Genomic DNA, 12,006 nt, shown 5'->3' on the forward strand with positions numbered 1-12,006 from the left:
TATTTTTGAAAGACCAAAATTGCCCCCTGACTGGCAAGGATCAGTTTTCTTCCTCTAAAGCCTCATACAGAAGTCAGATCATTGTCCCTGGAAACAATCTTTCATGATCATCTTAGATTGTAAGCTCTTCTGGGCAGGATTCTCTTCTGTGTCACCAGCTGTATCTGTCTGTTATTTGCAACCCCTATTTAATGTACAGGCCTGTGTAATATGTTGGTGCTATATAAATATTGTTTAATAAATTATAATCTCTAGTAACATGAATGAATGAGCACTGTGCACTCAGCTCTGTTCTGTCCTATGGAGAGGGGAGGGGGGACGATGAGTGATTGGCACCCTGCTGTCCTCTCCTCATTTAATCAATTTGTGATAGATTGATAGACAGCGTTGGGGGGAGGGGAGGCTGCTGTACAAGCCAGGTCTTTGCTTATTATCTGACATGTTCATGTAGCTTAAGGTTTAGTCTCCACATGCTTTGTGCCTTAATGCACTGCAAACACAGTCAGAACATGTTGTGATGTGTTAGGAACTTGTTACCACAACATATTTACATTGTTGGTTGAAGCAAAGTAACACAGCAGCGTCCATTCAGGCTGCTAAACTGTTATCAGTGGATATTTTTTTTTGTGCATTCAATTGAAGGTCTTCAAACACAGTTGTTTGAAGCAGGCAAAAAGCAGTGGAGACTGGGACTAAAACATCTCTGAGCACCTCCAGAAGCCCCACAGATTGACCACAAAAAGGTTCTAAGGATATATTATTAGCCCTGCCTGGCACAATCATGGCAGTATACTCATTGGTAAAATCTGCCTTCTTTTACCACATAGGGCAGAGTAGACATATTGGGCCTGATTTATTAAGGCTCTCCAAGACTCGAGAAGTTTATCATGGGAGAACCTGGGTTACCTAGCAAAACTAAAACATATACTTAATTCAATAAATAATACTATCACATACAACAGTCCCCAACGTGGGCAAAGGAAACCACTCAGCAAAAATATTCTATTAATAAATGCAGAGCTTATAACAAATGTGCAAAAAAAAGAGAATCTGGGTAGCAGTGACCATATTATGATTTCATTTAATGTAAGCTGTAAACAGGAAGCAAAAACAGGAAAGATAAAAACATTGTTAAGGGCGGCTCTCTGTGACTTGGACTGGGAGACAATATTGTCCTCAAAGAACACAGAACAGAAATGGGAATGTTTCATGTCTGTTCTACACAAGCACACCAAAATTATATTCCAATGGGTAATAGGTTTAAGAGGCTAAAATTAAACCCTATGTGGCTCACAGCTGATGTTAAAAAAGCCAAAGGAACAAGAAAAGGGCATTCCAAAAATATATCCTTTGAAACCCATAAAGAATATAACAAAAGATGTAAAAAGGAGATAAAATGTGCAAAACTTCAAAATGAAAGATTGCAAAGGAAAGTAAGGCAAACCCCAAAAATGTTTCAAATATAATTAATAGCAAAACGATCAGATCTGAGCATGTAGGCCCCTTAAAGGATGTTGCTGGGTTGGTAATTGGAGATAAAGACAAGGCAGATTTACTAAACACTTTTTTTAGCTCTGTGTCCACAAAGGAAAATGGCAGAGCTCAAATCCAAATTCATAATAGCAGTGTCACTGCCTTAAATAAGTCACAATAGCTCAGAATTGATATAATTGAGAAACAGCTGGGAAAAATTAAGGTTGACAAAGCACCAGGACCTGATGGATTACATCAACGTGTCCTCAAAGAGCTGAGCTCTGTTATTTCAAAGCCATTATTTCTAATTTTTAGAGACTCTTTAGTCACTGGAAAGGTACCGATGGATTGGCGTAAGGCCAATGTGGTTCCTATTTTCACAAAGGGAGCAAAGTCATTACTAGGTAACTATAGACCCGTTAGTTTAACGTCCATAGTTGGAAAGGTCTTAGAGAGTTTAATAAAGAACCACATAGAGGAGTTTCTGCTAGAAATAAATATTATAAATGATAGCATAGCTTCAAGAAAGACAGAAGTTGTCAAACAAATTTACTCTCTTTTTATGAAGAAGTAAGTAAACAGATAGACAGTGGAATAGCAGTTGATATTGTGTACTCAGACTTTGCTAAAGCATTTGACACTGTACCCCACAGACAGTTAATATGCAAGTTATGGTTGATTGAAGTTTAGAAAAGTCAATCTGTAAATGGATAGAGAACTGGCTTAAAGATCGCATCCAGAGAGTTGTAATTAATGATCCATACTCTGAATGGTCTAAGGTTATTAGTAGTGTACCCCAGGGTTCTGTGTTGAGACCTTTAGTTTTTAACATCTTTATAAATGATATATAGTTTGGGATTAAAAGTACCATTTTCTGTGTTTACAGATGACACCAAACTATGTAATGGAATTAAGTCCATACAGTATGTCTATAATCTACAAGCAGACCTGGATGTACTGTTTGATTGGGCAACCAAGTGGCAAATGGCATTTAATATAGATAAATGTAAAATTATGCACTTGGGAGCTAACAACATGCATGCTTCATACTGTCTAGGGGGAATACATTTGGGGGAGTCATAAATGGAAAAGGATCTGGGGGTTCTGGTAGATCATAGAATTAATAATAGCATGCAATGCCAAGCTTCAATATCTAAAGCTAGTAAAATACTTTCTTGTATTAAAAGAGGAATAGACTGCAGAGATGGAGACATTATCCTGCCACTGTACAAAGCATTGGTCAGACCACATCTGGAATATGCAATCCAGTTTTGGGCACCAGTTTAAAAAAAGACATTGTTGAATTGGAGAGAGTGCAGAGAAGGGCAACTAAATTAATAAAAGGAATGGAGGAGGTCAGCTATGAGGAGATATTAGCTGAACTGAATCTATTCTCCCTTCAGAAGAGACATTTATGGGGGTACATGATCACCCTGTATAAATATATAAACGGTCCATATAGAGAACTCTCTTCCCCATTATTCACTTTGAGATCATTACAAAGAACAAGAGGGCACTCTGCGTCTGGAGGAAAAGAAGTTTAAGCTCCAGACTCCAGATAAGGAAGGGATTCCTCACTGTAAGGTCTGTGAAAAAGTGGAATCAGCTCCCTCAAGAAGTAGTTTCAGCAACTACTATAGATTGCTTTACGAAAAAGCTGGATGTTTTTCTAGAAGCATAGAATATACCTGCATATTAAGGCTTTAAAGTAAAAATAACAGTGACTGTTGATCTAGGGAACATCCGATTGCCTCATGGAATCAGGAAGGAATTTTCTTCCCCTGTTGAAGCAAATTGTACCAGGGTTTTTTTGCCTTCCTCTGGACCAACTATGTCTTTTAGAGTTTTATATCTGGGATATGTTTATATCCCTAGTGGTTGAACTTGATGGACTTAAGTCTTTTTTTAACCTAACCAACTATGTAACACACATGTTAAATATAGTGTATGTGTATGTGTGTATAGCATTTAATTGAAAAAATAATATAGTTATTATGCAATGAAGAAATACTCAAACTGGTACAGTAATAATCCCATAAATCCCAAGATTTTCACCAGTTCTGTAGAATGAAACATATGTGAGACTATGTATGCCAGTGCTGGTCTCCCCATGCCTTCCAGTGAATGACAGATCAGGAAAAACTGCAATGTAAGTCAATAAAAGAGAGCACAGAGGGGTGCTGCTCATTCCCCTCATCCCCTTTCCACAGAACAGGTGTTCCTATTTGTTCATCTGTCTATGGAAACCATCACAAAAGTTTGTTTCCAGTGACAGAAATCGGACGTTTGTATATTGCCTATCTTTTCACCCAGTAAATTATGTTTTTTGGTTTTCAAGTAAGGATTCTTAGACTACTCTGGTAGTTTATGTATGCCACTGCCATGGTGTTTCAGACTGTTTCCTAACCAGATATTTATCTAATTGCTTAGCCCAAAGCAACAGTACAGTCATGTGACTCATATTTCCAGCATAGTAAGTAGGAGTCACCAAAAAAAAGTCTCTAAAGTACAGACGCCTGATAGATGTCAGAGATTGTCGCTGAAAATAATTTTTAATACTTTAATATATCTTTAATTTTTTTCAAATAACAGATGAATGAGCCCAATACACTCAGTACTGTTCTGTTCTATAGAGAGGGGAGAAAGGAGGACGAGCAAGTGGCACCCCACAGTGCTCCCCTTCAAAGGAATGCATAGTAGTTGTTTTAGTTGTTCATCAATCTACCATGGTGGATTGATAAATGACCTCAGGGGGAGACAAGCATGATTGTTCATTTTGAGAATTATCTGATGTGTACATGACTTAACAGAGTGCCCAGCTTGCATTAATGATGAGGATAATCTATTTAGAGGTAGAAAGAACTTGGCCTGAGATCACTGACCAAGGTCATGACAGATACCACCTGATTTTTATGCAGTGTTCATCATAGAGTTCTGTAGTAGGAGGACAAAAGAGGAATGTGAGGTATGACGATATACCCGCAATGGAAATTGGAAAACTGGAGTTTATTTAGGGTAAAGGAGCTATAATGTACATATACGGATAGGGATCTGTCCTACTAAAAATCACCACCAAAGAACACAGCCATGCTGCTCATTGGTATGATAATTCTTTACAGTCAGCCTGTGTTTAAGAAACTGTTCTGACACTGAGAATATCTAGGTCCTGGAGGTTCAGTATTTGTTATTATTAATATGATTTTGACACCTTACAGCAGCAGGCCAAAGTAAAGCTTCTTTATATGTCCAGTCTGTGTCTCATGTTGGAGAATTCTGTTACTTCCTAATTTGTAGACTCAACAGGAAGTATTATCGCAACTGACAGCTGTCACTGGTACAAGTGTCCTTATCTAAAGATTTCACTTTTATTCTCGATTTGATAGCAACAAATGAATATCTGTTAATCAGGACTAGTGTTGGTGTTCGAATTCTGGTTGTCCTCATATTCAACCCAAATATGGCTGTTCGAATTCGGATAGACCTGACCCGAAAAACACAGGATTCGAAGGTAAAAAATCGGGGAAAAAATGTAAATAATGTGAAAAAAAAAAATAATTTTAAAGTAATTTAATAAATGTTTGTGTTTTTTAACCAACTTTTTTTTACAGGTTGTTCCAACAATGACATTATGTCATGTGCAGCCGTGGGAATCCTCCTGTCATTGCGGGATCTCCGAGCACTATAGGTGATGAATGGGGACTTGCCCCCATTCAGCACCTATAGTGCCCGGAGATCGTAGTGGAACTGCAGAGGTAATCTGCAGTTCAGTTCTATTGTGACGTCACGTGGGAAACTGAACTGCAGACCCACTACAAAGTGGGGAATGTGAAGTGATGAATGTGGATAGAGAAACTCTATCCAAGAACACATACAACTAGTAAAGGGCTGCAAAAGCAATCTGATTGCTCTTGCAGCCCTTAAAAGATCCTAAAAAAACCCCGAATTCTCGCACCATTGACTTCAATAGTGTTCGAATTCGGCATTTGATCACCCAGTGAATTTCTCACTATTTGATCAAATAGCTGTTGAATTCATTAGTGAGATATTCAACCAACACTAATCAGGACAAATAGAGCTCAACGCCAGGTGCAAAAACTTTTAACCAAAGTCACCAGGGCAGTTCTGCCACTGACAACCACCATCCGCCTGTTAAAGTTTCTCCTAATGCATTGTGGGATGGCTGTCCTGCCTGTACAGTGATGTCACTGGCTTTGTGCCAGTCATACTTTTTCAGTTTATTTCCCACAATCCTTTATTTAAAGGGAGCAGGCAGGAAAACAGATTTACAAATAGCAACACTTATATTATTAAAAATCAAATGAAAAAAAAAAGTAGTGCAACGTTTTACATCAACACATGTAATACTTGTACATCACCTACAAACAGGTATGCACAGGGTACTCGGACATTGCAGGTGGTAAATTTAAATGCTTACAAATATTTGTGTTTTTAGTCTTAGTTGGAATGTTAGGAGTTGGTATTGAGCAGCACCACATCTCCCCATAGCTCTTCAACTACACAAACCACAACTTTTACACACGTGCCCTGCCAAGCAGCTCCACCCAATCTCCTGATTAACAATTTAGAAACCACAATCCCACAGCTTATTGGACGGCTGGACACGCTGGAGGCGGGGCATCTTTCAGTACATGACTTGGTCCTCAAGTCACGTGCAGACCAGCAGCTATCTTCATTGCTCGACCCAAATTGTTAGGAGCTACCAAGCAATACTATTTGCTTCTGGGAGAGTGCTGAGAGGCGGGGCCTTGCTGATTGACAGTGGGAGGGACACCCAGTGGACGTGGAATAATTGATGACAGCTGGAGAAAGCTTGGTAAGTTGTGTTCGGTCGGTCAGGCTGGGGATGAGCAGTGTGGTGGTGGTTTACCAGCTGTACGTAATGCAGTTAGAGGAGTTTTGTTGGTTTGGGCTGAGTAGGTTTATTGCAGTATGGAATGGATGCGAATACCCCCGCCCTGTGTATCATTCAATAGAACCTTGCTGTGGTAGTAGTGTTCTTGTCAAGTACAGCTAGCAGCACAATGGTGTAATGGTACCACAACCAAGGATGTGCACTGATCATGGATGGAGCTGTGTTGGTGTATGGGAGCAATAGCTGGCTTCCTGAGGTCTGGGGTGATGAAATGTTATTCAACAAACTGTCTATAAAAGTTGGTTACTTGAATATTTTGTGAAAAATGTTTTTTTTTTTGTCGTGAGATTCCCAAACCTTTTGAAATCACAAAAGCTTGATTTGCCCTAAGGATAATTATATATTTAAGAACTGCAGATATCCTGTTTACTTCCCTGGACTAAGCAGATATTGTGTGTGTGTGTGTGTGTGTTAAAGATCTCCCCTTTTTTTTTTTTTTTTTTTTTTTCACTAATGAGTTGAGACACATTTGATGTTGATTTCCTCAACCCTTGTTCTGAGGTTATACTGTCACTACAGAATACAGTAGTGCTGCAGGGACTAGCAGGTGGACCAATGGGCACAGTGTGAATTTCTTTTTTAATTATTCTCCAGAAGGGTTGAATTTGGGTGAACATGAGGAAAAGGCAATATTGGAGAATAACTTTCTGCTTAAAGAGGAACTAAACTCCTATACCCTTAATCCCGCTGGGCATTCTGATCCCTCCAGGGGTGTCCTGCATCGGGTTCCGAGTCGCTCTGGGCGCTGCCATCTTCTCTTCTTCCTGTTCTTCCTACGTCACCCGACCCAAGCGTGAGATCGAGTGACGTAGGATGAAGAAAAAAATTCAGTTTGTGCAAATAGGCTCCTTCTGGGCATGGTCGAAATGCTCGGGCATGCGCAGAAGGAGTGCCCAGGAGGCTTTGTGCTTCCCATTCATTCTCGATCACCTAGTGTTTAACTTAAAAAAAACAAAAACAAAAAAAAAAAACAAACAAATTTTTACTTTACATAAAAGGGTAGACAACCCTTTTATGTAAAGTGTAAATTAGGAGTTTAGGTACACTTTAAACTGTCGTGGTGAGTATCTAAGTTTTTGGAAGAGTTGGTTTATAGCTTTTAGTCTTCAATAAAGCTGCTACAAAAAGTAAATATGTGTTGGCAATGATTTTGCCTGAACTTTTTATAGTATTCATTTAAAGCTGATATTCAGAAAACTTAATAAATATTTTCCCTATTAGTCAATGAATCTACATTGTGTACCAGACAATTTCAAACCCAGCTACTACCTTGTAAAAATAAGTTACTTAGAATACCAGAGCAGTAGGAGAGAACCAAATGGGGCCACTTGTTGCAGTCTGCCTGCAAAAGTCACCCTACACAAGGAGAAAGCGGCAGTGATGTTCTAAGATTGACTTTTTTGTGCTTTCATTTGTTGCATTCTTATTCCAGGTTGTTTTCACACTATTGAATTAAAATCACATGCTGTCTGGCTTTTGATATTTTCAAAATAATAGTTGGTAGCCCCAGTGTCTGTTAGGTGTACTGTTCAGGTTATGAATTTGACATTTTGGATTTTTCTTCCCTGCAGCACTTGTAAAAACCAGTGCAAGGCAGCGCTGTTTCTGTCACCATGCAGGACGGTTTTGGCTGTGCTGTGGAAAACCGCTTCTTTCAGCTCGAAGATGATGACTGTGACCCCTTGGATCTCCTGCATCAGGCATCCATTGGGATTAGCAAGTGTAAGAGAAAAGAGGCATCTGCTGCCAAAAAATTAGCTAACCAAAAAGGGAAGAAGGAATCTCAAAAGGACAGAAAAGTTCCAGTTTTTGCTGCAGATGTTCCAGGTATGTGTAAAATGTGAATCTTTACTGCCTGATTAGCAGTGATTAAATGTACTCTTCGATGGCTATAGAAATTCAAGCACTATGGTGCCTCGTTATTGCTCATCCTCCCAGATCAGTGTTTCTTAACCTTTCTTATGTTGCAATACATATTTTACATTAGAAAAATCCCAGGGAACGCCACTAAACAAAAATGTCAGACAGGTTGATTAGCTACATGCTGCCATCTAGTGGAATAGTATTTCTTTGTTCTGCCTATCTATATACATTGCTGGTATAGACAAATGAAGACAAATAACTTGCAGTAAATAATAATTTTCGGGCCAATGAACTGAAATTGGATAATTTCCCAGGGTACACCTGAAGATCTCCCACGGCACCCTAGTATGCTGCCGCACAGTGGTTGAAAATCACAGTCCTAGATGATGCTAAGAAGAACTAATTTAGGTTTTCTACGAAAGTCACAGAACTTCACAAGTCTCTGGGTGTAGTTATACCTTTGTTCTGCAGTAACCTGACATGCCATTTCTACATAAATGCTTTTAGTGAAAGAGTAGTGGTGGGTTGTTGTATGTAGGGTGGTTGGGGCAGGGGTTTATAAAGGGTTTCTAAAGATTAATTTTTAGGAATGAAAAATAAAATGTGCACCATGGGAATTCATTACCCTCTATTCTTGCCACCCACTGTATATGGGTTTGTGAGAATGATTTTTGTGGTTCTTGGAAATACTACAGTTGGTGGGACCTGTTGGGATTGACAGATAGAAAAAACAGACTATTTAAGCATACTGGGGGCTTGTAGCTTATAGATTTAAAAGGTATATTCTGGAATATTTGCTTTTCATTCTAGACGCTCCATCAAGGCATGCGGGAATCATAGCCTTAAAAAATTGTCACTTGTATTTGCAGCAATACAGAGACAAAGCTAACTGGTCCTACCAAGGCCTTGTAAACAGGTTAAGGATAGAGATATTGCTGTAATGGTTTGTAAACAGTGACTTTTTAACATGGGCTCAAACGGTTAGCTCATGGGATTGCATGACCCAGTGGACATGTAATTGGTATAATCATCATGTCTTAGATTGTAAGCTGTTTGGGGTAGGTTCCTCTCCTGAGTCACTGTCTGTCTGTCATTAGCACTTTTCACTAAATAGGGGTTGCAGTGTAATATGTTGGGGCTATACAAATACTGTATAGTAATAATATTGGTAATACATGTGTTTAAGCAAAGTGTTTTATTTCCCTGCCTTTAAGATATTGTGGTTGCTAAAGATGGTGATATGCTTACAAATCAATTATGCCTGGCAAATTAATGAAATCCTTTACCTAGAATGGAAGTGTTTAGGTGCATTGGTCATCTAAGATGAATGTGCAAAAATTAGTGTATTGGCAATCTCACACAGGCTGGTACAGACACAAAACTAGCAGGAAATAAACTGTCTGAGAAGATAATTTGTCCCGTCTCCCACACAGAACCTACCTCTTGCCGTGGCCAGACCCCAAGTATTTGCAGGCTTTTCATTTTTATATTTAGCTTTAGAAAGCTCCAGGTAACACATTTTAATATCTGGCTTTATATGGAATTCTTTGAATATTGTCGGCTGTAAATAGATGCCTGTGGCATCTGCCAGTTCTTCATACTTATCAGTTCTGTTGTCCCCAGCTATTTCTTAGAACCACAGAGCGCCCCTTAATGTTATGAAGTAGGGGAGATGTTTAAGTCTTATTCTATACGGCTTCTCCATAAATAGTTTGTGAAGTGTTCTTCATTTAAAGACTGCTAAGCTAGAATATCTTACATGTGTTTTTTGGCTTAAATGTGCCATAAAGCAGCCTCTAACTAGTTGACTCTTTTTAGCCCAGAAGCATGCTCCAAAGCAAACTTTTCAGAATGAAAACAGCAACATTGAAGTAAAAGTGGGCAGAACTGAAAACCGAATGGCATTCAGGGAGTTTCGTGCAAATATCATTGAAACTCCAATGGAGTACAGCATGGACAAGTATGTTAGTGTGTGTATGTAATTTATATATATTTAATTTCACTATTAGCATTATCCAGTTCAAGTCAATAAAGTGGACCAAAGTAAATGTGTAGTCCTATCAGTTGCTCTGCCCTCACTAACTTCACAAGGATATATTTATAACCACCTACATTGTTCTACTCCATTTGGGAAAAAAAACTAATTGGCTTTGCTGATTTCCTGGCAAACTACAATTTACCAATGTTTTATTTATGTTCTACAAAGTTTTGATTATGAACCATCTACTTATATTGATCGGTATTTGGCACTGATAGCATCTCCACTACATGTATAGGCACCTTAAATTTTAGAAGGTCTCGGCAGCTACACCTGTGGGTACTTTAACAGACTATCATGGTGGTATAGATAGAAAAACTGGAAAAAATCATAACTTGCATTTTTTTTTTTATATTGCAGAGAATGGAGATGTCCAAATGCATGATGTTGAGTGAATAGGTTATCTGACTTTTTTTTACACTCTTACTTTTTCACCAATTAAGCCTTGATAAAGAAAAACAAGTCAGAAATTGGGTTGCAAATCAGAGAGGGGGCTCTCGTAGCCGAGGAAAAGGTGGATTCTCAAGGAATGGGGAAAACGAAAACCAAAGAGGCAAGCGTGAATTTGAAAGACACAGTGGCAGTGACCGTGCGTAAGTATGCTCTAAAAGTCTATCCGATTTTTTGCACTCACTGAATCTTGTTCTAAATTCTATATGAAAAAAATGGAACATACAGAGACCCCATGTGAACTAATTAAGCCTGTGTAACTCTTGTATTATCCTATTTGCTTAAAAAAAAAAAAAAAAAGGCAATGGAATGGCTGTTGCTGTACGCATGTTTTGCATTGTGTTTCAAGTCAGAGTAAGATTGTAGTGCAGCCATCTAAAGTACTTAATAGTTGAGCAATTAGGGGCGCATGCTCGTGGCTTGCAGGATGGACATGTTCTGAACGAGCTCCGCTCAACTCCGGCTTCTAGCAAGAATCGCAGTGTGTCTTTTGGACACTCACCGCTTACCCCTACCGTCTTTCTGCTATACTTTCCTATACTTCAGCTGCCATCACAACTGAATTGCGTCATGACTTGTGTGATATTGGTCACCGCACCGCATCCCTGGAACCCGCATGGATGACTCAATGACAGTTCTTGAAAGTTTGGACCAGGACATGGGAGTCTGCCAGAAAGAAATCACCTTACTTAAAGATTTTTTGATGGACTATGAGAACCGTTCGTGTCGCAGCAACCTTAGGATTAGAGGTGTTCCAGAGTCCGTTATTGACATGCAGGGTTATACTTTGGCCCTTTTTCCAAGAATTGGCTCCTGAAATTCCGTCTGAACAGATGAAGATGGACAGGGTTCACCGTTCCTTACGCCCCAAGAAGCAGGATGGCCCACCCAGTTTGTTTGCTGATCTGGCCAAACGCTTGGCTATGTTGTTGTCTACTGGAATCGGATACCGTTGGGGATATTCTTTTAAGTTGATGTTTCAATTCCAAGGCGGTCTGTACCAAGTTGCTACACCTGAGGAAACACATGCTTGCTTGGAGTCGACAGGCTTATTGCAGCCTCTTTCATCTACGGAACCATTAGCTCAACAAAAGTCTGCGCACAGCTTCACCTGTTTCTGCGAGCTCTTCCCAGTCTAGTATGCTCTCAACTTTTGGCCCAACTGTGTTCTCAGGTCTTTTCTGCTAAATCTCCAGGATGAGGATATTAGACTTTTTTTTTTTTTTTTTTTTTTTTTTTTTTTTTTTTT

The 12,006-nt window shown here is 39.2% G+C and overlaps 1 protein-coding gene across 5 annotated transcripts in view; it reads left to right on the forward strand.

Moving 5' to 3' along the window:
* The first annotated feature begins 6,162 nt into the window (after positions 1–6,162).
* Positions 6,163–12,006, forward strand: part of HABP4 (hyaluronan binding protein 4) — a 14,148-nt gene continuing 8,304 nt past the window's right edge. For 4 of the 5 annotated variants that reach the window (XM_072414991.1, XM_072414993.1, XM_072414994.1 and 1 more), the window contains exons 1-4: positions 6,163–6,307; positions 7,978–8,233; positions 10,088–10,229; positions 10,751–10,900. In XM_072414991.1, coding sequence (XP_072271092.1) covers positions 8,020–8,233; positions 10,088–10,229; positions 10,751–10,900 — 506 coding nt within the window. In that variant the 5' untranslated portion in view covers positions 6,163–6,307; positions 7,978–8,019. Of the gene's footprint in view, positions 6,367–7,977; positions 8,234–10,087; positions 10,230–10,750; positions 10,901–12,006 lie in introns of all 5 variants that reach the window. The other variant, XM_072414992.1, reaches the window with a different exon arrangement.

Source organism: Pyxicephalus adspersus, chromosome 6, assembly GCF_032062135.1.
Source record: "Pyxicephalus adspersus chromosome 6, UCB_Pads_2.0, whole genome shotgun sequence".
In the NCBI taxonomy this organism is placed as follows: domain Eukaryota; kingdom Metazoa; phylum Chordata; class Amphibia; order Anura; family Pyxicephalidae; genus Pyxicephalus; species Pyxicephalus adspersus.